This window comes from Hylaeus volcanicus, chromosome 1 (assembly GCF_026283585.1).
Source record: "Hylaeus volcanicus isolate JK05 chromosome 1, UHH_iyHylVolc1.0_haploid, whole genome shotgun sequence".
Classification (NCBI taxonomy): Eukaryota; Metazoa; Arthropoda; class Insecta; order Hymenoptera; family Colletidae; genus Hylaeus; species Hylaeus volcanicus.
In genome coordinates, this window is record NC_071976.1 from 14,412,043 (window position 1) to 14,439,320 (window position 27,278).

Genomic DNA, 27,278 nt, shown 5'->3' on the forward strand with positions numbered 1-27,278 from the left:
AGACTCTTTATTAAACTATTTTACACAATTTTTTTGTTAAGTTTTCGAAAATATATTTAAAAAATTAATTAATAAAGAATAAATTCTTTACATTCTGCATATGTATGAGTTGAACGTTACATTTGTAAAATAATATAATATTATTAGTATATAAATAAGAAAAAGAATCAAGCACATGCAAATTTCGGACCAAGTTTACATGGAATAACAACAGCAGAATGAGAAATATGAATAAACAAAAACACGATTATCATATCTGAATGAGATAAAATGAGACTGATAAAATTGTTGACGCTTTTTTTAGTTCGATAAAAGAGAAAAAACATTTTGAGAATGACAAGTGATTTGTGAAATAATATTGTTCATCAATCATGGTACAAAGCGATTTGAAACCGGTTCAAAGTCTTGAAGTTAAAAATTTCTTTCAGGTTAGAGGCCTGTTCGATTTTGACCTCTATAGTAAAATTTGATAAAATCTTTGACTATAATAAAATTGAACTATACACGTTGTTATCTTCGGCGGTGCATGCACAAAAAAATATGAACTGTATATCACTAGATGTCAATAAAAAAACTTGCGAGACTTGAATGTTATCCATAGCCATCTGGTGATAAGTTTTGGAAGAGTTGCTGTAAACGGAATATATTCCTATGTCCGTCTATAATCTACAGTTGGGATGTCTGAGAATTGCTTCCATGACCAACGGTCTTTCTACCCAGATTCCTGTGCGCGCTTGTTTCGTCTTCGTTCGCCGCCATCATTACGAAGACGAAAGAGGTTGGTTTTACTGATTTTCGCGTGGTAGTGTCGTTATACGTAAGTCAGCACAAATGAAGATGGTTGATAAAATAGAAATGAGTCTCGACGACATCATCAAGCAAAATAAAGGGACCAGACCACGTGGTGGCAGTGGTAGACGCGGAAGAGGTGTCGGTAATTCACCTCGCAGAGGAACACGCAGACCTCAAAGAGTTGGTGGTGGCGTCATGCGGGGACGCAGTCGTGGTGGCATTACACGAAGTTCTTTACCGTACACAAGGGTAAGGATTGTTCGATTTGTTTTTATTGTGACATAATTTTTACAATTAATATTGTACACACTTTGTCACGTGTTTTGTATATTACGACCTACCGCACTACTTCCGCCCTAGACGCTGGTCTATATAAAATATTTTATTCCAAGGATACGTTAATCATCGTTCTACGAAGGAAAATGATTTTTCACACAGTTGCAAAAATGAATGCCTTATTTATTTTCTAAGGTTTCGGCAAATTATCCCAATCGCGATTTTCATGACTCGTGTTAGGTCATTAATTCTATGGACAATTGTATATATTGTTTTTTATACGTTTACTCGATTGCCAACTAACGTAGATATTTGAAATTTGTTAAAGTTTGTGACAAGAAGAGTAACTTAAAATGCTTTATATATTATTGCAATTTAAATATTTTGATTATGTAAATTAATTGTTTTTATTGAAATATTATTCAGTCTCAAAGATGGTAAAGAATAGTAAATAAATGTAACTTTCATTAATAGGGTGATGTAAACAGTGCGTGGAAACATGATATGTTCGATGGAGTAAAGAAAGTTGGTAGAAGTGCAATAGGTAGCACAGGAACAACCAAGCTTCTTGTATCTAATCTGGACTTTGGAGTATCAGATTCGGACATTCAGGTACTTATTTTTGAAAATTTTTGTATGTCTTAAATATATATAATATTAATTGAAATTAAAACAAATTAATAAAAGATTCAAGCTAAAAACATTATGGTTTGTCATAATACTTTGTCATAGTTGTTTAATTATTATTGTTGAACATTAAGAAAGAACCATTAAGTAAACATAATTTAAGTTTACAATAACTGTATTTGTATTTATATGCTTTCAGGAATTATTTAGCGAGTTTGGTCCCTTAAAATCGGCAGCAGTACATTACGATAGATCAGGTCGTTCTTTAGGATCTGCAGATGTTATATTTGAAAGAAGAGCAGATGCTATTAAAGCAATGAAACAGTATAATGGTGTACCATTAGATGGTGTGTAGTTAAATTTATGTTTACACTTCAATTTTTCTTTGAATGTCTCTTTTTAATTATAAAATTCCATCTATATTTAGGGTTTCAATAACGATAATTAATGTGGTCTCCAATTTATACCTAACAACCTACAGTTTAAATATTCTCTTTTATTCTGTAAACACTCCAACATGGGATGGGATGAAATTAAAGAGAAACAAATTTCAAAGAAGTTATTGTGAATTTTGATTTGCACAACTATTCATGTTTATTATTCCAATGTGTGATATACATCGGCAGGTCGTGAAATGAACATACAAGTTGCTACCTCCGAAATACCCGTCACGTCTATCCGTGGAGGTCCGAGACTTACTGGCAGTAATTATACACAGAGACCTCAGTCTCGTTTTAGGGGTAACCGTGGAACAGGATCTATCAGAGGTATGTTAATGTATTTTGGTTTATGAAATTCCTGAAATCTCAAAAACATATCACAAGTGTTCAAGAACTCTGAATTTTAATATTTTCTAATTCTCGTTATTTAAAAGATATGCATACAAAATTTTAGAAAAGTATTCTTAAAATTGCATACTTTTAGAAAATATGATTTGTAAAGTATCGATTTTTGTCATCCCTTAAATTATGTATAATCTCTTTACTTATCTTAAAGTGGGAATAAGTTATCCAGAAATAAGTATGATAACATTTTCTCATTTCTTTATTTAAAGGGCGTGGAAATGGTCGACGTGGTGGTAGAGGAGGAAGTCGGCAACCAACCAAAACTCCCACTGCTGAAGAATTAGATGCAGAATTGGAAGCTTATGTGAAAGAAGTAAAGTAACAACGTCACAAACCTTCACACTTAAGATTTTGTTCTGATCTGACTTAACACAATAAAATGTGTTTCCCTAATTTTCATGAGAATATATAAAATAAGTATAACTGTATCATTAGCAAAATGTTATAAGAAATTTCTTTTAAACGAGTCTTTTTTTATTTTTTGATGTTTTCTCTGAAATTGACATACAAATTTTACAGATTCTTAAGAAAGATGATTTATAGGAGTTCATACATTTTTTTATGATATCGCAACAAAAAATAAAAAGTTATAATGTAAAGACTGTATGGATTTGTATGTACTATCGTGCGTGTGTGATTATCAGATGAAAAATACAGTAAAATTCATCTTTAAAAGTTGTTGTTTATCAAAGTACAGAATGTGCTTCTAGCCCTCAATCTAATTAATTTTTGATCATGAATTATTAAAAGTTTTAAAATATCCATTTTTAAACTTAGTTTTACACCTTGTAGAACATCCTATTATATACTATGTGTCAATTACTATATGTATTAGTATCATACATTTGTAAATTATGTTTACTGAATTGTTTTTTTACTATGAGTAATAAAAACTGCTACTATCCGTAGTTGATAGCTCATAGTGGAATAAGGCTGTGACATACTGTTATCTAGTCAACTACTAATGAAATATTTTACTGTGCAGTAATGGGCTTGTAAGACAATGTATACGCTTTTATTCATGCAGCGTATGAATGGCAATGCAGTGGTACAAGGCTGAAGCAAAGAAACTGACGAGTCATTACACAATAAATAACAATATTCTTGAGAATGAGATAATTTTTATTTCCCACCTAATCGAAGATTCATATTTCCACTTCTCAGAAAATATAGTTTTTCTTAAACAGCTTAATTTTAATTTAGAATTTTTTATTTAAATGTAATCTATAAAAAGTATAATTTATATTAAAAGGTCATGGTAAATTGGTAATTATTAATATGCAGAATAAAAGACTTTTACTTGAAGAACATTCTTTATTTAAATAATCACACGAGGTATCATTTTGTACATTTGTAAAAATATTTGCTAATAGATACCACAGAGTGGGCTAAATTACTTTCCACTCCTGATTGTAAAGTAGATCACTACAGAGTTGTACTTGCTTGTATCTTAGGAAGTCATTTTTCAATGCTTCTGGAATTATTAATTTTCTAAATACTTAATAATAAGATCAGTCGAGTTTAGATAATAAATTTTTACTATGCAATAATTGTGTACAATAGAGGCAACATTACCACACCAGTGTTTTAAATTATAAAAGATAGATAAATGACGTTATTTTTTTTATAATCTTTTTAGTGTCCTCTTCTTGTCTTTTAACATTTTTTTCTTTTCCGCTGATAGTTTTTTATCTCCTGCATGCTTTTTTGGGAGAGGTCCTCCAACTTCAGTGGAAGCACAACTTTCCAGACCTGCTTTGCTGCCTTTTCCACCTCCCTGAAGCATAAGTTCATCATACATTAATTATCACTGGCTATGTGTGGAAACTAGTACATCTCTTAGTACTATCTTACCTGTGCATGTATTTCTGTCATCATTTTCGCTCGCTCCGAATAATCATCATACCTTTGTAGAAGTAATTTACCAGCTTCTTCGTTTAAAGCAGATTCTGCATTTGGCACTATTAATAGACATTTTACAGTCTGAAAATAAAAATTTGTAAATATTAATAACATCTTTTTTAATGTTTCTCAGATTAAAGTATTAATACTAAATATTTACATGTATTATGTTACTTAATAATTAAGTACATTTGCATCTATTCATTAGTTATTCATAGCTTACTAGTAATATATGTTTTATTCCGAGATCTGATTTCCAATCCTTCTTTAAAGTATTGACACATATTTCTCCATTTTTCGCAACGTTTGGATGAAAAATTTTTGTAAGAAAAAATGCCTTTGGTGGTCCTTGAGGAAAGTCTTTACCGAGAGCTAATTTTACTCTGAAGAAACCGCCAGCATACGGCGTTCCCGCTGGTATTAGAAAAAGGCAATGTTTTTAACTTATAAATATTATAGTTTTTTAGTAAAAGTCAAATGGAATTCAAAGAAACAAATTATCATGGTCAAACTTATATACTAATAAGTATTAAATGCATATTTTTAGTAATAATGGATTATAAATTAATATAAAAGACATTTAAAGATAAGTTATACAACAACAAAAATTGTATATATTTTGCAAATTCAATTGTTTAGATATAGACAGTTTTTTAAAATTCGATTTTTAAGTAACGATTTGTTGATAATAAAAACAAACCTACACGTATATGCATGTAAATACAGGTATAATTGACATGTAAATAGGTTATGATTCAATAATTGTAAAACTCTTTAAATAGTAAGCATTATTTGATTTATATTTTGCGAGGATAATAAATTATGTGAATTTTAATCTTACAGGGTCCTTCTATAGTAGCCTGAATATCAGTAACGTCTTCTTCGTTCAAAATAACACGAATACCTTCGGGTGGTTGTGCTGCTAATTCGCTCATTTCCTTAGCTACACGTCGAATTATTTGTGGAGATAAATTTTCGACATTTGATATCTGAAAACGTAAATTATAGTATGCAGTTCGATATACTGAAAGCAATACATGTTGAGAGAAATAAGTCTCCTTAACCAGAAAATATAAACATGAAGTACCGATGTTAAAGTTCGAAGTTACGAAATAATATGTATCATCGAGTACTCACAGAACTCACAGCAGCCATATTTAATAAATTTTGAACAAAATATCAACTAACGGGCTCAAAACGCGAATTGTTTCGAGTATACTGTTAGAAAATCTTTAACGTCACAAACATCAGTACAGCATCGCCTGCAATAACCAACATTTTGAACTGACAGCCAATCGCGTGCGAGTTACAATAATCTCGAAGCTAGAAGTCGATCTTCGTCGTTTCGTGTGTTTTCAAGCAAAAAGTATCCGGCGTCTCTGACTTTTGTCCGAAGGGGACGTAACGTTAATCAAATATAGAACGTGAAATGATTAAATCTAAAAGAATATAAAGCTGAATATTGCGAACAAATAAAAATTGCGTTTGACTCTAACTCTCACTTGATCACGGATTTGTGTCGCTGTATACTGTACCTTCAATCAAAATAAATTTAAATACTCTGTTACGTATTAAACAGAATGACCGATAGTGCGGGAACAGAGCGGGTAAGATTTTATTCATGTTTCTTGTATTTATTTGTACGTGTATGGAGGATATTTAACCGTGTTTCATTTAATATTCGGCTAGACAGTTTCCTGTGCACTAATCATTTAGACTTACTGTGGCAGAAAAATCAATGACAGTGACACTCATTTTTCTTCTCTAACAATGTATCCTTTTTTTACAGGAAAAGTATATGAAGCAATTAAAGCGTAAAATGGAATGTTGGCGTGAAGTAATACTTCCATTGAACTCCATTCTATTATGGGAACGATCTTGGGATCCTGGTCTTATACTTGGAATTACAAGTACAATATTCTTGTGAGTGAAAACATTGAATATAGATGGATGTGTTTTGTTTTTGAAAATTAAATTTTATATTTTTATGTTCATGAAGTCAATTTTTAATGGAAATATCTTTTATTTACATTTGAAACATTTTGCTTTGTAACTTTTTTGTTCTTTTCAGGAATTCTTAGCGATATAATTTACAAAGCCATTATTAAAAATTTCATAATAATGCTCGGTTTGAAATGACATTTTGTTAGAGGCATATGTACTATAAAAATAACAAAGCTTCTTATTCAACCCCTCAAGTGTTCCTTCTTTGTTTTTTTTCCAATTTTAAGAAAACATAGATACATGGGAGGTCATTTTTTTTTTCTTAAAAAATACGTGAATCATTTTAATCAGTTTTAATTATTTCATTTGAAACGTTATATTTTTTAATTATCCGTTAAGGATGTAGGGACAATTATTAGAGTAAATAAAAGAGTGGGATTTTTGCCTCAATAGTTTGATATTCTTACAGTATCTAATACTTCATAGCTGTAATAGCATTATCTATTAATTTGTAGTGGCGATGATACATCGTAAAGAAATAGTAGAAGGAGAATAATATAACAAATATATTTTTATAATAATAGTATTTACCTTTCATAAACCATTTTAAAAAAAGAAATTATTAGGTCTAACAAGTCTACATTGTTTCTGTATTGTATAATGTATTTGTACAATGTATTCTATCACTTATTGATTAATTGTTTTTAAATACTTTGCCATGCTTGTAAAATTCTTTTTTTTGCAGTTTGATATGGGTATTGGAACCTGCTCTGCTTACAATAATATCTGTATCACTTCTTGTATTGGCCTTGATTGATTATCTTGTAACACCTTTGGCATCTTTTTTGTGTGCTGTTAATAGTTGGACAGGCCAGAAAGAAAAAAAATTAAATGAAATTTGTCAAAATTTGTCTGTAACAATTTTACAGTTACAAAATCTATGGAGATCAATGTTGCAAATGCGAAACGATCGTCCTAACATTGTAAGCTGATAAATTTATAGTTAGCACATCTATAATGATACATTATGTAGAATATTTAAGCGAGAAGATCCCTTTAAATTATATTCTTTTTATGTTCCAGTATTATGCAGGAATAATAACTTGTCTCATAATTTGTATATGGATTGGAAGTACAATCAACAATTTACTTCTATTTTATATTGCAGGTAATAATTCTGAAGTATATTTCAGAAGATTTAATATTTGTTTATATAATATTTTATTCAATAGCAGACATATGTTAAACCAAATTTTGTTCTATGGGGATGTTACAGTGAACGTTATTTTACTTACGCCAGGACTCAGACATAAAGGACGCGCAATGTCAGCCATCGCGTTTGTGCATGACTATGTATCTCATGCTAAAAAATCATAATCACCGTTTTGTATGTATCCCTTTATCTCTATTCTCTGTAAGAATTTTTACCCAAGATAAATTAATTTCTAACTTACTAATTTAAAACTAGATAAATATAGGGTTTCTGTGTTTCAAAAGTATAATTGTCATAATAGATTATGCTTTTTCTTAGTTTCATCATTTAATGTGATGTCTAATATCATGAATTGCTTTCAATGAACTTTTATACCATAAATATATGTGCATATTGTTTCTTCATTCATCGATTTTAATAAAGCTACTTCATATTTTATCAGTGTTTATTTAAGTTAAAAAAATGTACTACATGTTATATTTTGATTGTTCGAAATTGTTTTTATTATAAATTATTATATTTGTATTATACATATTGTGTATTACATCGTATGTTATGTAATAGTAAGCATATTCAAAACAATTTGTTGTTAAATTACTGAAACGTTTAAAAACCGCGGGTCTACAAATTGAAACATGGCGGCGCTGTCACGCGAAATGTCATGATTCTAAGTTTTTCATATTTGTACCTGGACCCCTGGACTAAACCAGTTTCATTCGAAATAAACTTCAAGTATAATAATGAGAAACATTTGAATGTGATATAAATAATTACGATTACAAACTTACTGATAGTTATAAGTAGACCGACTTTGTGCGCATTGATTCAATTGGTTTATGTTACTTTATTGCAGTTTAATTATTATTTAAGTGAATTACATGTGTATGGTTATAAACAATCTCTACGTCAATAGAAACTTTAAGTCGAATCATATTTACTTTATAATTTATTAGAATTATTCTGTTTCCGTAACAAAATACATTACACAGAAGAGTCATGGATATAATGGTAAAGTTAAACGAACAGACAGTAGGCAGAGACAAAATTATCAGGTATGTAATGTAAAATGATTTTTTTAATATTGTTGCATATAGTAAGTGATTAATTCTTTCTTTTATTTGTGTTCACTAACTATAGTTAAGTTTTTATGTGTTAGAAATCTGTTATTCGCTACTTTATATAGTAGTAAAAAAATAATGATAATGCAGTATTCTTTTCATAATATTGTACTTTAGTCCCTTGATAACCAAGGCTGTTAAATGGAAATTTTTCTTTATAGAGAGAGATAAATAATTTATTTTAGAAATGATGATCTATGCGATAGATGTTAAAATATTCATTTATACATAATCTTTTTTTAACTGACTTCAAAAGGTTATGCAATTCAACATGTATATCTTTTTTTTTATTGATGTATGTTATATAAAGCGTTTCAGTATTTTATTTTTCCTATTTAAAATGTCTTTTGGTTAATTGAGAAATTGTCTTTGTAAGAGATGCTATTTATTGATGAATGTGATTTCTGGAGTTAATTAATTGAATGTGAATATTTCTATCAGATGAACTCTAAATTGAAACCTGAAGGTTTATAATTACTTCTTGTAGTCATGGTTAAGATTGGCAAGAACTTCAGACAGAAAAATTATCTAACTATTTCTTTGTAATTATGAATATAATATGATATAATACATATCTTAAAATATATAATCAGTCTATATTATGATATCATTCTTCATAAAAGCACAGAGATACTAGAAGCAGTCAGTTACACATAAGAGAAAAACATAGGGTTCCTACAACATGGATATGGTGTCAAGGGGTTAATAGTCAGAAAATGATTTTTAATATAAATATACATATAAGCAGAACATTTTTGTTTTAATAATTCATTATAGTTTAGTATTTTTGTTTATAATTTATATAATTGATTAAATAATTACTAAATTCCACAGATGTAAAAGTTTAATTGTTTAATAACAATATTTTACAGATTGCTGCAATATGGAAGTAGAGCATATTGGTATTATGCTCAGAATACTCGTACTACACAACATTCTGCAGAAATTTTACGAAGTTTGGAATATACTTTTAGCTCATTTAGAAAATGTACTTTCTCATTGAATGGAAGATTTTAGAGCAAATAGTATTATTATTAACGTTTTATATTCATTTTATTTTAGTACTTCGTCTTGGAAGGTGTTTGGACAGTTTATACTCTGCCTTAAAACTAATGAAATATCCAGATGTAGGCATAAGAGTTACTCTGACATTATCGAAAATTGCTAACGCTCTATTTCTGCTAGCAGACCATATAATTTGGATCGGTCGTGTGGGATTGTTACGAATTAACATAGAAAAGTGGAGCAGAGTAGCTAATAAATGTTGGTTAATGAATATTATTATGAATCTTACGAGAGATATTTATGAAATTATTAGAATTTTGGAACATGAAGGAAAATATATGTCATTGAAAACACCAAAATTCTCATCTAATACATGGAAGCAATGTGAAATGCTATTTCATTTAAGAAATCACAAAGAAATAGTAATTGATACGATTAAAAATGGATGTGATTTATTTATTCCAATGACAGCATTAGGTTTCACCAAATTTTCTCCTGGAACCATAGGTATATTTGGTGTTATTTCTTCAATTGTAGGTCTTTATACGTTAATTCATCCACTGTATAAGTTAACACCATCTTAAAACCTCTGTGTATACGATATTTTTTATGTATGTGGTGTGTGTATATATATACACATACACATACATTATCAATCTTTTTAATCAAAAGTAAAACATTATATGACTAATATATGTATATATTATTAGTTAGTATTTTTATATGAGCTTTATGGTGTCTCATGCATTTTTAACATATATATTATGTATATTTTAATGTATAATACAACAATAGTACTGTGATATTCAAGTATTTGCATTATGATCTATTTTTTGGTAAATTTTTCGAGAAATTTCTAACGTGTTTAAGATAATATAAAATGTTTAATATCTAAAATCAGAGTGTTATTTTATTGTATTTTTATGACTTTTGATATCGAATATTTTTTTAATATTTTGAAATTTAGGTAAAAGATAAAAGAATTTGTTTACACTTATTTAGTTTCAAGTCATATATTTCTATGAAAATATATTTAATTATCAACAAAGTATAAGTTTATTGTATAATATTAAACATATCTAATCGTATAAAAATTTATCGCATCTATCGGTGTGAAAAATTCTAAGCATTATTTTCTGTTAATATGGGTACAGATCCCTCTTCGATTATCAGTTCGTACTTGTGAGAATAATACACTAAAATAATGGCCCATTTACCACAAATCATTGACCAAACTGCTGATATCGCTGTACTTTTGGCAATTGGATTAAGGGCTAAAACATTAAAATATGATATTAATATAAAAAAATGGAATATGCTGTAATATTTTTCTTGATTTTCTTGTGTTTTTCAACGAAGCTTATAGTAAAGCTATGTTAAAAATAAAATATTTTTTCAATTAAAGAAGGTAAACTGGTATACTTACGAATTTTGTAGTAAAATGTGAGAAATAGGTACCAAATCATTGCAGTGATACTAGCAACAGCACTTACAAATCCGACAACATTTAGATTCCTTAGTGTAACTTTAGTGTGCCATCTTTCTAAACTTGCATTTCCTTTGATCCAATGTAAATGAAAACAAACTGCAGCTAAAATACCTGAATCACATATAAAAGAAAGTGTTTTATGTAAAACCTTGCTAGGTTTTCAATAATATTTAAATTATTGTATTTTTGTTACTAGGAAAAACAAAATATTTTCAACTTTTTATACTGTTTAGCATAAATATACATATATATAAGAGCCAAAGAATGGGCCAAAACAGTGTTTTAGCACATTCTTTGGCGTTTTTCTTTAGTTGAATACCATAAAGACTTGTTACGCTGTTAAATGGAATGGTCTACATAATGACAGTTTCTTAGAAGAAAAGATAACGATACAATGCAATCATTTACGATGTAACTCTTTTGTGTATTATATTAAAGACAAGAGTTTAAGCGTCATTTAGTTTTCTTCTGTCCATCTGACCATAAATGAATAACATTTTTCCTTATTTCTTAAAAAGAATAAAGTTATATTTAATAAAAATTATATATCCATTTGAGATGTCTTTACTTTTTTTTAATTAATAGATTTAAAACTTGCAAAAGTTTTCAAAATTAATATATCCCAGATCAGTCGACAAGAAGATAAAATGAATATTGTAGAAAAATGGTAAAACCAAGCAAGATTAAATAACATTTAAAATTTTGTTCATGTCTAATATACAGAAAAGTTAGATTGTAAAAGATTCTGTAACTGTATTTTGTTTATGTTCTAAACAAATTTTATTATGTCGTCCATGTGCAACAATACATATAGTCTCTAGATTACCCAGAGTATTAGACTTTTAGAATTTTAAGACAAAAGATTGCTTAGATCTGCTTCTAAATAAACGAATTTAAATTAATATTTCCAGCTAATTTAATTGATTCATAAAGGTCAAATAACATTATTTCTTTTAATTGTTTAATGTCAATTGGTACAGTTACAAGTACTAAACAAAAACATCTACGACTGATGTCCTATAGAAAGATCAAGAAAGATGTAATAGTATAATTAACGTAACATACGATAATCGTATTACGTTTATTTCGTACAAACCAGTAGACACATGACAAACGTTTTTCAAATTAGTTATCTTACATATGGTATAAGTTCAAACGTCTCGTAGTTAATACTACGATGTTCGTATTATCAGTAAATGTTACAAGATTATCGTAATCGGTAAACAAAAATATTATCATTGAATGAGAAATGCTAACCTGATAAGATCGACCAAAATCCAACGTCATGATTTTTGTACGCAATAAAAAAGACGATACACGCTGATACACCTACAATTACACCGATACCACTTATTATTAGATGTATAATATTGGTCCGCGACATTTTTGAATTTATGTCTTCACTACGCGACTCACAAGTCGACTGTACCGCGTCACAAGGAAAGTCGGTTTCTGAACGGTACGGAGGCATACTAAGAGGCATACTTACATCGCGGAAAGAAACTGATAATTAAAAGTAATTCTTTGTGGTAACTCATTGTCAGAGTTATCTGAAATATGTAAAACCATCACCCGTAATTATTTGAAATCCGTTCAAGATATACGGTCAATTTTTTTACAAATTCGAAACTGTAACAATACAGTATAAGCAGTAAGTTTACTTTGTAACAAGTGGAAAATGTGACTTGGTAACAAGTAAAACCGGCTTTACATTTTTCAATAAAATTAATAAAAACCTAACGATAAAAAGTTATTGTTTTATGCTTCGACCATATACATATATTGAACCTCGAACGCCATCTTTAGGAGCATACCATTGTAAGAGATAACGGGAAAAGATGCCCTCATGTGACGTCACAAGATAATATTTCTAGATCATTCAAAACTATTTTATTTTCTAAACAATAATTATAAATAAATAACTTTACTCTTGACATCTGCGTTTTTTTAATATTGTTTGAACTAAAACAAGTTATAAAGAAATAATATTATAATTTAAATTTAACATTTAAAAATTACAATTTCTAAAATACGTTATGATAAGCATTATTTAAAATTATAAGAGTTAAAATTATACTACGCTTGAAATTGTGCGAAAGAGAAAGATATACTGTGTGAGAGCTTCTCACTTGAGAAGGATAGAGAGCGCCGCCACGGGGTTATTATATTGTATTTCTTTATGTAGTGTTGTCCTGTCGGACAGTTTACACTTTTCCTGAGAATACAAAATATTTTTGTTACACACTGATTCATATATTAATAAAACATAATATTTAATCTATAATTTCTTACAATTACTACTTCCTACCGCTATATTACATAACTTAACGTAACTGTTTCCATTTCTAATACTCTACCATTGTAAGCCAACGACCTCTAATTGCTTTAGATTAAACTATTTCCTATTTTAAATTTATAACTTTACCGGGCAACTTTGTCCTATCTTTTCTTATTCGTTAATCTACACAAAAGTGTTTTTGGTTCTTTTTTGTTTACATTGTTAGATGAGGTTCCTCTAAGAAGAATACGATTGCTTTATATATATCTTAAGTTTGTCTAATACTAGCAAACTATAATAGATATTTGAGTTATTTTCTTCAATTTCTTTTCCTATTTTTCCATACAGGTTCAGTCTTTGTACATTGTATAAGTAACATTCGAATATTACATGTTCTATTATTTCCTCACCTTATCCACATTCGAAACTTTTATCATCTACAATGCTCTTTCTACCTAGGGACTCTTTCAAATTGTAGTGATTACATCTAATCCTTGAAATCGATCTTATCGCATTTCTGCTCAAAATCCTTTTAAATTTATAAAACCACGGTTTGTATTTACTTTTCCTTTTAAGAGTGCGCAGGACCCAGAGCCAAACTTCGAGTTGACTTCAGCGACAGTTGCGGAAAAAGTAGGAAACTCCGGGACAAGGACAGAGAGGCCGATACAACAATTGCAGGAGAGACGAGGACAAGGGGATTAGGCTTTGAAACAATAAAATGAAGATAGCAAACGTACTTTTATTGTTTATAAAGTTTTAAGGCCGAAATTGCAAAATCACGCCTTGGAGTCGCATCCGCCAAAGTGTAAGGAATATATTAAAACCAAAATTATTAGAAAATATTGCTTCCTTGTTTCAATATCCTGGAAAAAAATCATGCTAGCCTAATCGCCCTGTCCTCGTCTCTCCTGCAATTATTGTATCGCCCTCTCTGTCTTTGTCCCGGAGTTTCCTACTTTTTCCGCAACTGTCGCTGAAGTCAACTCGGTGTTTAGCTCTGGCTCCTGCGCAGTATCCTTCTTAGGGGAATCCCATCTAACAATGTAAATAAAAGAATTTTTTGGAAAAAAAATTTAACCGACTTCAAAAAAGGTACAGTGAAAAGTATGAAATAATTTCTAGTTAATTTATATGAATACGCACTAGCTCTAGATATAATTGCTTAAAAGTATGGGAAAATGCAGTGAAAAGTATGAAATAATTTCTAGTTAATGTATATAAATACGCACTAGCTCTAGATATAATTGCTTAAAAGTATGGGAAAATGCAGTGAAAAGTGTGAAATAATTTCTATTTAAACTGCATTGTTATTCACCATCGTTTGATGAATTTGGTTAAATTATTAAATACATCATATTAAATGCAATGCACTTTTTTCGGAGGCGGTGCAGATGTAAAAACGTTTTAATTCCGGTTTGGGTTAGCTTTTGGTAGAGGCGGCAATATTGAATGCTGTCAATGTATACATGTTTATTGTCTATATGGAATTAATAGTTAATGTATATAGTATGTACACGGAAACATAGTTTGAGTAGATTTGGGGCTTTTTTGGAGGGGAGGGGCGGCAATATTGATTACTGCTAATGTATAAACTCTCCTCATGGAAATACTGTCTGAATAGGTTTGGGATAGTATTTGGTGGGGGCGGCGATATTGAATAGTGTTAATGAATGTGATGTCTAAAGTGGATGTAATGATAGCAATAATTAAAGACCATATTTTTTGTTTCTCCGACAGAAAGTTAAACCAAGTTTGGCAATTTTGAATATACTTAATTTTAAATTTTGCGCCGCTTCCGAAAAAGGTGCATTGTATTTAATATGATGTATTTAATAATTTAACCAAATTCATCAAACGATGGTGAATAACAATGCAGTTTAAATAGAAATTATTTCACATTTTTCACTGCATTTTTCCATACTTTTAAGCAATTATATCTAGAGCTAGTGCGTATTTATATACATTAACTAGAAATTATTTCATACTTTTCACTGCATTTTCCCATACCTTTAAGCAATTATATCTAGAGCTAGTGCGTATTCATATAAAATAACTAGAAATTATTTCATACTTTTCACTGTACCTTTTTTGAAGTCGGTTAAATTTTTTTTCCAAAAAATTATTTTATTTTACTCTTTTTAGTGGCAATCTATAACCAATAGGTTTCATGCAATAACAATAGTTATGAGCAATATACAGGATGATCCAAAAACGTTGGAGGTCCTTAAAAAGTGTTGTTCCGCGGGAGGGTGGTGGGGGGTTTAAACAATTTTTCCTTAGCGAAAATGTTGCACGAGGCTTCGTTAAGGAGATATTCTAGAAACAGAAACTCCCGACCAATCAGAGCGCGAGTATGCCGGAGAAGCGCCTGCGGAGCCTATGATACTGCAGGCGCTCCACCGGCATACTCGCGCTCTGATTGGTCGGGGGTTTCTGTCAATATCTCCTTAACGAAGCCTCGAACAACATTTTCGTTAAGAAAAAATTGTTTCAAATCACCCTCCCGAAACACTCCATTCAAGGACATCCAACATTTTTTGGACACCCTGTATAATTGCACATGGGATTATCAGGAATACATCTGCAACTACATGTGAAAGGATTGATTGCGTTTGGTAAATTCCTTGTCGAGCAACACCAGAGCATAGCAATTTTGCACCCAACAATGATTTTAAACAATGAAAGTGTCCATACATTTTCGCAAATGGGAACATCACGAATTCATCTATTATGAAATGCGGAAGGTTCCATCGCGCTCGGTAATTTCCTCACCGAGTTACATCATATAATAGGAATTTTGCGATAACAATAGTTATAAACAATACAGAAATTCATAAATTTTTGCATCTGTGATCATTGCGAAAACCTCTCCGACAGCAAAATGTAAGGGGTTTCATCGATTTCGTCGGTTTCAGGCCAAATATACGTGAAATAGTACGCTTTTTGCGATAAAAAGTGATATAAAGTGGTAAAAAATAAGACAAGGACAAATGTTTTGTTATGGGACCAAATGGCAAATGTTCTTCCAGATGCAAGAAGTTTCAATCCGATTGGTCCATCCGTCTCGGAGTAAGAAGCAAGACAAAATGTTTCTGTTTAAAAAAAAAAACGGGTAAAAAATGACAAATCACAAAATGTTTTTTTTACCTGACCACCTGGAAGAAATGTTCGACAAGATGCAAGAGGTTTCACTCCGATTCATCAAGCCATCTCGACGTAATCGGCAAGCATACTTAAAAACCACGGTTTTTTGGTAAAAAAACGGGTAAACAATGACAAATCGCAAAAAAGTCTTGATAGCAGGATCACCGGGGGAACATGCTCTACTAGATGCAACAGGTTTCATTCCGATTGGTCAAGCCATCTCGGCGTAATCGGTGAACATGCCTTAAAAAAAATATACATGTCGAATTGAGTAACCTCCTCTTTTTCGAAGTCGGTTAAAAAAGAAAAAAAAACAGTTTTGTGTAGATTAGCGAATAAGAAAAGATAGGGCAAAGTTGCCCGGTAAAGTTATAAATTTAAAATAGGAAATAGTTTAATCTAAAGCAATTAGAGGTTGTTGGTCTGCAATGGTAGAGTATTAGAGAATATAGTGATAGAAAGTAGTAATTGTAAGAAATTATAAATTAAGTATTATATGTTTTATTAATATATGAATCAGTATGTAATAAAAATATTTTGTATTCTCAAGAAAAATGTAACCTGTCCGACAGGACAACACTATAATAAAGAAAAACAAACAAACAAACAAACAATTTAAATTTTGCACATACTATTCGCTGAAAAACGTATATAACTGTTTCATTTCAATCGAAATCGTATCAACAACGGTTCTTGAATGATGCTAATAATCTATACTGTCTTTCACGGGTACCAAGGTCCATTATTTATACGCAAAAAGTTAACAAACAATAGAATAAAGCGAATATTTCTAACGAAGTAGCGTGTAGTCAAGACTTTGAAATCTTTGATGATCGTTTAATAAAAATCGAGATCGTAACAGAAATTTTTCTTGAATGTTGCAACGATCTATACTATCCTTCACGAGTCGTAAAAGTTAATAATTCATTTATAGAATGTAACAAACAATCGAGCGAAGCGAAAATTCCCACTGAAATCCTTGATGATTGCTTAATAACTAAAAAAATCGTGACAAGAATGATTCTTGAGAGTTACTATCGTTCTATGTACGACTATACTACTATTTATCATCAATGGAAAAACCAATAAATTATTAAATAATTATGAAGGATTCTGAGTAAAAAAAAGACACGTTAATGACATTTTATTTGATTGTTCGATACCATCTCTCGTTAATAACAATATTTTATTTGATATTGTTTTTTGCAGTAGGATAACGACATTCCTATTGAATAAAACGCCAATTGATTTATTTACTTCAGTTTATTTGAACGGTAGAAATCAAGTCAACCAACGGCCAATCTCTTCATTACGGCGTCATGAACAACGGCTGTAACATTTATATTTGTCGATAAATCTTTCCATAAAAATTTTTACATCTTTCTAAAACAATATTAGAGACGTGTGTAACATTTTAAATTAAAATCTTGCATACTTTATGAAAAAAAAAATGATAAAGAAGCCACGCTTTTGGCGCGGAAGAAGGAATTTCCCATTTAATATAATTATTGTTATATGGTGAAAATCAAAATTTCCAAAAACATGCATGCTTAATTTTAACCTGTAGTTTACACATATAAATTTTCACGAATGAGAAACAATATTTAGTAACATAAATTAACAGAAAAAGACATTTTTTCAGTAATACATTATTTAAATAAATAAATAAATAAATAAACAATTTCTTTTGGCATGAGTAAATTACCCATTCGAAAACGCATATTTTTGAAAAAGAATTTTTGTTCTAGCTCCTCTAGTTTTCAAGATATTTAAAAAAACATGGTATTCACCCCCATCTTTAGATGCTATTTTTACCTCTTCAATATGGACGATTGCCGATAAAAAAGAAATACGTGTCAAATATTTTTTTGAGAACTACCTACCACGTAAATTTTATCAAAATCGGCCTGTGACAATTGGATATGTTCCCTTGTTAGATTAATATATACAGGGTGTCCCAAAAATGTTGTAACACCTTGAAAGAGGTGGTTCAGGAGGTGATTTGAAACAACTTTTTCCTTAGCGAAAATGTTGTCCGAGGCTTCGTTAAGGAGATATTAACGGAAAATACTGACTAATTAGAGCGCGAGTATGCCGGTGGAGCGCTAGCGGTAGCGTATGAGCGCGGCCGCCTAACGCGTAGGCACACCTACTGCGGCCGCTCCAACGGTATACGCGCGCTCTGATTGGTCGGGGTTTTCTGTTAATATCTCCTTAACGAAGCCTTGTACAACATTTTCGCTAAGGAAAAAGTCAAATCACCTCCCAAACCACCCTTTTCAAGGTGTTACAACATTTTTGGGACACCCTGTACAGTAATGAAGTTCTCTTCCAAGTTGCAAATTCTTTCTAAATACAGTGGTAGTTAAATTGTTAATTAAAGAATCTTGTGTTACTAGTATAAATTAAATATTATCGAATCATACACAGATGATGATACAGTTAAACAATTTTTATTTTTCAGTTCTTTTCAATTTGTTCATTACAAAAGTAATTAATTTTTGTATTGGTCGTTTCTGTTTTTCTTGAAACTGTTAATTCTTTGTCGTATTCTTGCAACATTACCGCTGCTCCTGTACGTCCAAAAGTATCTTGATACATAGAAAGATTTCCGTGCAATAATTTCGGTCTCATGTATCCGAATACTGGGTGTTTTTCACACAAATATGTTTATATTATATTTATGTTAGATCAAAATTAAAGATCAAAACTTTGCATCCTTAAGGGGGGAAGTCACTGTAAGTCATTGAAACTACACCATAATTAAAAATTTTTAATGCATATAAATAATTGATTTACTACTACAACTAAACAAAGAACTTAAACTACACTTTTTAACAATCATTAAAAAAAATATATGGTCCGATGATATGCCTCGAAAGTGGCGAGATAGGTCGTCGTGAAGATATGGGCGTTTTCCGCTGGTCTGGAAGATTAACAATGAACCGATCCTCTGAAAAAGAAAAGAAGATCTTGAATACTTCTTTTTACATGTGTTCATCTGGCAAACCTCACTCCTCAGTCAAAACTGACACGGTTTTTTAAAATAACGTTCTGAAACTTTAAAATTTGTAGTGAAATTTCATAACAGTTTTAAACATTTTTTTTGGAATCTGAAACTAAATATTTTGAAAGTATGTGAGGTTTGCCAGATGAGCACATGTAAAAAGAAGTACTCGGGATTTTTTTTTCTTTTTCAAAGAATCGGTTATCAAATTATCGGGCCATATATTTTTTTTAATGATTGTAAAAAAGTGTAGTTTAAGTTCTTTTTTTTAGTTGTAATGGTAAATCAATTATTTATACGCATTAAAAATGTTTAATTATGGTGTAGTTTCAATGATTGTACAGTGGCTTCCCCCCTTAAACGCGAGCATTACTTTATTCGAAGTTCTCTTTTTCTGCAATATAATTTCTTGAAGTTTGCGTTATTATACTACTAGAATTAATTAATGTGAACACGCTTGTTAAAGTAGAACTGTTGTATTGTACTATGCAATTATAATAGCACGGTATTTGATTCTATCTTACTAACAAGTTAACTATTTGTTATTAATTATAATAATTAATTTGTTATTATTATTTGTTTCAATCCTATCTTACTAACAAATTAACCAACCATATTCTTTAAAATTTCGTTGGACAAAGTTTGATCTAAAAATCATCGTCCAAGTTCTCAATGTTATGTAACAAATTATTTTGTTTTCATTGTGGTTTTTAGCTTCGGATAATACCATTTAATTTTGTACATTTTTAGAGAACTAAATGTAATTTTAATATTTGTGTATACCGAAGATAGTTCAAACCTAAGAATCGATGCGTTTAAATTATTTTAATGTTTATGTTTCAGACTGCAGAGTTTTGGTCTTTATTTCTTATACTTGTAAGGCTTTCTATCGATATAATTTTACTTCGTTTTGTCGTCACAGGAGGAGCAAGAATTTTCTCATCGTGAGGATCGAAGTACAGGTTGCGAATGTATGCCAATAATTGTGTTTCAAAACCACTTTTCTTATCCTTCGATTCCGATTTATCCTTTTTTGTTTCTTGTTTAGCAGCTAAAGCCCCTATACTTTGAACAAAACGGTCCACATTTTATATGTACATTTTGTGTTCCGGTTTGCGTGTTATGGCTTACAGTAATCCTTGTAGCTGACTTGATAAACGGATCGTTGATAATCGAGAGCATCAGCGGCTTCGTCAAGTTTAGTTGGAATCGATGCTACCCGAGGATCGATTTCTCCTTCTTCTATGCGCTCCGCGAAATAATCTCTTGGTATAAAACTATAAGAAGTGTAATTTAAAGTTTGAATATTATTTTGCTTAGGTTACAGTATAAACTCCATTTTATTGAATCAGGAGTAGTCTCAAAAATTTATTTAATTTTTAATGCGAGTCGTTATATCGGTCAATCACATGATCTGAAATAAAACAATATAACATGTAAACGATTACCTATTTAAATTTCACCTTAAGATAAATTAATGTTAACGAATTTTACATAATTTTCATATATTTCCTTCTATTGTTTTATTCTCGATTGTGCGATTGGTCATTGTAGTGATTCATAAAATTAAAATTAGACAAATTTTAATATTATCAGGTTAATTCACCTTTCTACCGGTGTTGATTTTCTTTTAATGTAATTACGACTATATTCTGTGGCGAACAATCGGCAAGAATTTGTCATTTTCTAGTATTTTGAGTATTTTATAAAGGAATGAAATATGGAAAATAAAGTATTGTTATCCGTACGTACAATTTTGTCGTTTCAAATTTAATTTGTCATCAGAATGTTAAATAAAAGATGGCGTTCATGTTGTTGCTTCTTTTTTTTCAAACTTGGTGTATCATTCTTGGCGTTAAAATGTTCTTATGTGTTAGTAAGTAAGGTAATTTACATTTATTATGCAATGAAGATTACTGAAATTTATTGCGTAATTAATTTTATTCATATTTAATATTTTTGTACATCAATCGATCTGTTCTTGAAAGTTAATACTATAGTCAATGAAAGATAAATTTTTCAGAGGTTCGAATTCACAATTTGCAGTCGCCGAATCTTCTTCTTGACGAAGGTATTGGCTCCAGATACTGTTGTCGATTTTTCATGTTACTTAGACCCATCTTACTAAAGGTGTCCATGTATTCGGACCGACCGGTGAAAGGTTCCTCCCATAGAGAGAAAGTTTCTGGAACTAAATACAGATTCATCATATACTATAGAATCCTCATATTTTAATATTACAATTTTCTAAATAATAAGTCTACGAATTTACCAAACAAAGTTTGCCTTAAATTCTTTTTCCCCATATCGTAGAATACCAGACGTAATACAATTTATTGTTTAATTAAATATTGTTCTGGATATATTTTGTGATTTCACAGCTATTGCAAAAGCTTGCAATTTCTTTGAGTGTATGTTTTCATCCTTATTATATACCCGAAACAAAAAATAAGTTATGGTTAAGCTATTAGGATCATTTGAACTATATTTTTGTAAAGCTCCAAAGTTTGAATTTTCTTAGTTGCTTGGTAATATACAGAGTGTTTGGTAACTGGTGGTATTAAGGTGGGAGTATAAGCAATAAGTATTCGCACAACTGTTTAATTTTTAAAACTTCCTTAAAAAAAAAAGAAATTTACATTAATCTACGAGTATATAATACTTCCTTCGTGGAATTTCCTTTTGATTTTATAATTATTGCAAATCTTCTAAGCATTAAATTAACTAAATTATTAGTTATTCGAAGTGGGATCTTCTTCCATTCCTCTGTTAGAGCCTTTTGTAAAAGAACTTTACAGGAAATTTTATGTTTTCTAATTCGTACAGAGCAATAGTCTGATGTGTACGTTACAAACTCTACTGTAAATGGTTCGTCATAAGAATCGTACAAATACTTATTGCTTCTATACTTTTACCACTTTTTGCATTTTTTTTGTTAATTTTACAAATTATATTAATCAGTAAATGTTATTTGGACTATATCTATCTTAGAGATTTCCGAGAATATGTAAAATATCATTGATTACACTAGTTTACAAAATAAAAAAAAAATGTACATTTAATGCTACAATTTTTTTTTATGTATTTTGGGCTACTAAACTCGAAAATCGCAAGAAAAAAATTTTCTATGGATAGGTTTTTTTATATGAATTTTTGAATTTTTTTTCGATTTTTTTCTGACATACATTCACATTTTAGGCCATATCTCGAGTTAGAAATGTCCGATTGAGTCGCGCAAGGCGCCATTTGAAAGATAATCGAATTTCCAACCATTGCTTTTTACATTATTTTCCAATCGGTTCAAACGTTTAAGTGTTTTGAGCCAATATATATGAGAAACATTGATTTTTTCGGATAAAATAAAACACGAATATTTCTTCCATCGCCATGGAAAAATAGAAATTGTCAAATTATGTCCAGTTTCTTATTGTCTACGTATAGATCGCACTTTACGAAGAAAACAAGCTTTCGTTGAAGAAAATCTGTGGATAGACACAGGAGTTAGGAACAATTGAGTAAAGGTACAAAACTTTTAATTTTACTCTGTTTTTGTATTTTTTTCCTATTTATATAGGAAACATTCATTTAATTAATTTCGATTAGAAATAATTTCGGCCTTTGCTCTGTCTTTTGTTATTCGTTGGGTTCGTTTCTCTGATGAGGAACCAAATGTAGTCTCCTAACATTCTTTCATCTCAATATCCTTGATAGTGCTGCTCAATAGTTTAGGGCTTCTGGTTAGGCAGAATATGAATTATAAGGAAGTTGTTGAAGATTTGCTAATAAATTATGCAAAAATGGGTATGGAATATATATTGTTATTCTATTTGATTTGACAAAATTGAAAAATTTGTACATTTAATTTCAATTTTAATTTCGACAGGCGTAAATATGTCGCTCAAAATTCATTTTTTACATTCTTACTTGAATTTTTTTCGGAGGAGTCTTGGCGATGTAAGTGACGAACACGGCGAACGGTTTCACCAAGATATAAAAACTATTGAGCAGCGCTATCAAGGATATTGGGATGAAAGGATGTTGGGTGACTACATTTGGTTCCTCATCAGAGAAACGAACCCAACGAATAATAGAAGACAAAGTAAAGGCTGAAATTATTTCTAATCGAAATTAATTAAATAAATGTTTCTTATATAAGTAGGAAAAAAATACAAAAACAGAGTAAAATTGGAATTTTTGTACCTTTACTCAATTGTTCCTAACTCCGGCATTTATCCATAAATTTTCTTCAACAAAAGCTTGTTTTCTTCGTAAAAGTGCGATTTATGCGTAAACCATAAGAAACTGGACATAATTTGACAATTTCTATTTTTTCATGGCGATGGATAAATATTCGTGTTCTATTTTAGCCGAAAAAATCAATGTTTCTCATATATATTGGCTCCAAACACAAATTATTGAACCGATTGGAAAATAATGTGAAAAACAATTATTGGAAAATCGATTACCTTTAAAATGGCGTCTTGTGCGATCCAATCGGACGTTTCTAACTCGAGATATGGTCTAAAATGTGAATGTATGTCAGAAAAAAATCGAAAAAAAATTCAAAAATTCATATAAAAAAACCTATCCATAGAAAGTTTTTTTCTTGCGATTTTCGAGTTTAGTAGCCCAAAATACATAAAAAAAAATTGTAGCATTAAATGTACATTTTGGCTGTAAACTAGTGTTATTAAAAAATAAGTTAAGAAACTACAATTTCATACAAGAGTTTTTTTGTAAATTGAGCGGTATAAAAATACATTCTACACCTATTGTATGTTACACAGGCTTGCACGATCCCTGAGTTCTCCGAGTTTAGGACAATGACGAGACTATTGAGAATGAAAACGAACGAAATTCTAAAGGTCTAATCGGTGATCGTGACTAAACTGATATTTTCGGGAATATCAGCACGACTCTCAAAAATAGCCTAGCTTCGAGAGTATATCCCAAACTTTCGTTGACCCTCCTGTAATTGTTCCTTCGCATCGGCCGGAACAAAGAGTTTTTACCTTCTAAAGTATTGAAGGGTTTAGCTGGCTGAATATGTGGTCTCTCGATAGCCGAATATCTGAATCTAGTATGATCTCTGTATCCGTCTTTTATTTCCAGAATTTCAGCTTTAATTGGCGAACAATATGGTGAGTCAACCGCAGCCATTAACTGTCTGTATTCGCTGATTGGTAAACCTGTTCATATAAACGAGTTATTTCAGTTAGATTCGTGTTTCATCGATACCGTTTCTACCTCTTTTCGCGTAATCCGTCTTGTAGACGCTCTTCATCGTTTCGTCCATAGGCATGCAATTGTTGTCCAGCATAGCCGACGCCAGATGGGTCATCTCTTGATTAACTTCCACTAGTTTATCGTAAATTTGTCGCTCCTTCTCGGCTAAATACTTGTATCTGAAAATATAATTGGGGTATGAAACAGAAGTATGTTCTGATTGCTTTAAATAACGACGAGTAATTATGTAATCGCTAGGTGGATAGTTTGTTAAAGTTCGATGGAACGAAATGGACAAAACTTTTATCTAGGTACAAATTTTGAATAACAAATATAAGTTAACAACTTTTAATTCGCTACTTGTTACATACAAATTAGAAATCGTATTATAGAATGAAGTATTTCATAATTTATATGATTACTATCCAACTTGTAATATTTATTTAATTAATATTAAGATTAATATTATTTAATTAGTAGAATTAAATATTCATAATGAATAAATAAAAATACGTTTTAGTTTCATTCTAATGGTCTGTAATATGTACATACAGGGTGTCCCAAAAATGTTGGAAGTCCTTTTTCCTTAGCGAAAATGTTGTTTCAAATAACCCCGGGGAACCACCCCTTTCAAAAACCTTCAATATTTTTGGGACACCCTCTATAGAACATTATGCAATTGTTACGGAAATGAACCCTGCGTGTTTACTGGGACGAAGGATAAAACAATGAAGAATTTTAACAAAGATTTAATTCAGTATATTATGTACCTGTTTTTGTTGGTTTCTTGGCCATGGACATCGCAAGGACAGTCTTCAGGATCGATTCTAGGAGTGTACAAGCGAATTCCGGTACTCATAGGTGGTTGTGCTGGTTTTGCGACAAGCGGCACCGCATATGGCCAATTAAAGTCATCGTGAGTGATCGTGACAAAGTTTTTCAACGCAGTGGTCATCGTGCACCAGCAATTTGATTACGATTAGAGCGGGACACCAAAATTTACATGAACCTTTATCGGAAAAGTATTTAATCAGTTAATTAGTATATCAAAAAAATTATTTAATCGATTATATCATACGTTTTCATTATTCAAACGTATTAAACTCGATACATGAAAAATTTGATTCAAGGTACAGAATCTCCAATATATCTTAACATATCTCTAAATAACGTGACACAGCAATTAACTCTCTATTGCATGCATTCTATTTTGATTTTTTTAAATCGTAAAGGGAAATTATTTCTTAATTATGTTTACGTCCATGCTTTAATTAATACTCAAACTAAAGAATACATGGCTGAACTTGCAGAATTAAGTGTCCCTTAAGGAAACGTCACAAGTAAATCACATGAGATACTCTCAACGCATTTTAGACAAATTTATTTGATTAGGATCCTTTATTTACTGAGCATATTATAAAATGGACCAGGTATGAACAATATTTTCTAGTTCGAAGACCAAATTATCATTTCATCTCCTAGTCAAAGTCGGATAGAATTATTAAATAAAATAAAGTAGTATTAATTGAATTAAAACAAGATTCTATGCCATATTTATAATATAATACTTTAGCATAATGGTCTACATAAAACCCGCAGGCCGCGAGTTGCCCATATTTGTATTAGAGGGTTAACGCATTATTTCGGGGGAATATCGAGGATTTGACAACGACTTACCGAGAATTTTGTTGCAGGAAAAACAGCGACTAATCGTTACATGACAAAGAAGACCGATCCGATTTGTTGGTGCTGGTAGCACAGCCGAATTTCGTACCCTTTCGGAAAAACCAGAATAGCGTTTCTTTGACCAGCATGATTGCGGCAACGATGGTTTTGTAGAGCGTGTAGTGCAACACAGCGTTTAAAAATGTGATTCCTATACGTGCAACAACCGAATCAATCGACAGTCTTAAGTTATTCATCTTTGGATTCGAAGTTACATTGAAAGAAATGTTTTTCAGTCTACAGAAATATCTAGAACAGTCTGTAATTTGGTCGGGAATTGACATTCACATTACGGCAGAAAGTTGAACTTGAAGTTTGCATAATCTACTTTTTGTTGGATAATTTCACTTAGATCTTTTAAGAAATCTAGAGAGGCTTAGGTCATTTACATTCTAAAGGCCCACGTTGTATCAGAAAAAATTTGTTTTGTATGTAATAAACACTATTTTTTAACCGACTTCGAAAAGGAGAAGGTTACCCAATTCAATATGTACACTCGCCCTCAAAAAAATAGGGACACTTCTTCAAAACGACATAACTATGGGAGTTTTCAACCGATTTTCGTGAAACTTCGACAGGAGTAGTTTTGAAGTGTCTCCTACGGGTGTGTAAAGTTGCATTGGCGAGGGTTGATGAGAAGGGCTTAATTCACCCCCTTAAAGGGGGGTGCGTCGAAAAACGTCA

At 30.7% G+C, this 27,278-nt stretch overlaps 6 protein-coding genes across 8 annotated transcripts; 3 read left to right on the forward strand and 3 right to left on the reverse strand.

The window, feature by feature from the left end:
- The first annotated feature begins 713 nt into the window (after positions 1-713).
- LOC128884571 (THO complex subunit 4) lies at positions 714-3,007 on the forward strand. The gene is made up of 5 exons (XM_054138040.1): positions 714-1,041; positions 1,543-1,680; positions 1,895-2,042; positions 2,322-2,462; positions 2,750-3,007. Exons 1-5 carry the CDS (start codon positions 832-834, stop codon positions 2,860-2,862), a joined length of 750 nt encoding a protein of 249 aa, XP_053994015.1. The 5' UTR covers positions 714-831; the 3' UTR covers positions 2,863-3,007.
- Positions 3,008-4,055: 1,048 nt separating this feature from the next.
- LOC128884573 (ubiquitin-conjugating enzyme E2 S) lies at positions 4,056-5,737 on the reverse strand. Of its 2 annotated transcripts, none has more exons than XM_054138042.1 (5): positions 5,580-5,737; positions 5,284-5,431; positions 4,666-4,856; positions 4,395-4,523; positions 4,056-4,317 (listed from the first exon to the last, which is right to left on the reverse strand). In XM_054138042.1, exons 1-5 carry the CDS (start codon positions 5,595-5,597, stop codon positions 4,165-4,167), a joined length of 639 nt encoding a protein of 212 aa, XP_053994017.1. In that variant the 5' UTR covers positions 5,598-5,737; the 3' UTR covers positions 4,056-4,164. The 2 variants fall into 2 exon arrangements, with proteins under 2 accessions (XP_053994017.1, XP_053994018.1); XM_054138043.1 differs by having other exon boundaries at positions 5,530-5,666.
- Positions 5,738-5,772: 35 nt separating this feature from the next.
- On the forward strand, positions 5,773-7,801 carry LOC128884575 (ADP-ribosylation factor-like protein 6-interacting protein 1). Its single transcript, XM_054138046.1, has 5 exons — positions 5,773-6,049; positions 6,232-6,365; positions 7,132-7,369; positions 7,470-7,554; positions 7,663-7,801. The coding sequence occupies exons 1-5, from the start codon at positions 6,023-6,025 to the stop codon at positions 7,761-7,763; spliced, it is 585 nt and encodes a 194-aa protein (XP_053994021.1). The 5' UTR covers positions 5,773-6,022; the 3' UTR covers positions 7,764-7,801.
- Positions 7,802-8,508: 707 nt separating this feature from the next.
- LOC128884572 (peroxisomal membrane protein 11B) lies at positions 8,509-10,532 on the forward strand. Its single transcript, XM_054138041.1, has 3 exons — positions 8,509-8,651; positions 9,590-9,705; positions 9,780-10,532. The coding sequence occupies exons 1-3, from the start codon at positions 8,596-8,598 to the stop codon at positions 10,304-10,306; spliced, it is 699 nt and encodes a 232-aa protein (XP_053994016.1). The 5' UTR covers positions 8,509-8,595; the 3' UTR covers positions 10,307-10,532.
- Positions 10,533-10,665: 133 nt separating this feature from the next.
- Positions 10,666-13,430, reverse strand: LOC128884576 (heme transporter hrg1-A-like). Of its 2 annotated transcripts, XM_054138049.1 has the most exons (4): positions 12,701-13,430; positions 12,469-12,540; positions 11,149-11,322; positions 10,666-10,996 (listed from the first exon to the last, which is right to left on the reverse strand). In XM_054138049.1, exons 1-4 carry the CDS (start codon positions 12,747-12,749, stop codon positions 10,845-10,847), a joined length of 447 nt encoding a protein of 148 aa, XP_053994024.1. In that variant the 5' UTR covers positions 12,750-13,430; the 3' UTR covers positions 10,666-10,844. The 2 variants fall into 2 exon arrangements, with proteins under 2 accessions (XP_053994024.1, XP_053994022.1); XM_054138047.1 differs by lacking the exon at positions 12,701-13,430 and having other exon boundaries at positions 12,469-12,694.
- Positions 13,431-21,676: 8,246 nt separating this feature from the next.
- Positions 21,677-25,824, reverse strand: LOC128878740 (uncharacterized). Its single transcript, XM_054127209.1, has 4 exons — positions 25,640-25,824; positions 24,891-25,048; positions 24,656-24,832; positions 21,677-21,834 (listed from the first exon to the last, which is right to left on the reverse strand). The coding sequence occupies exons 1-4, from the start codon at positions 25,822-25,824 to the stop codon at positions 21,677-21,679; spliced, it is 678 nt and encodes a 225-aa protein (XP_053983184.1).
- Between the last annotated feature and the right edge of the window lie 1,454 nt (positions 25,825-27,278).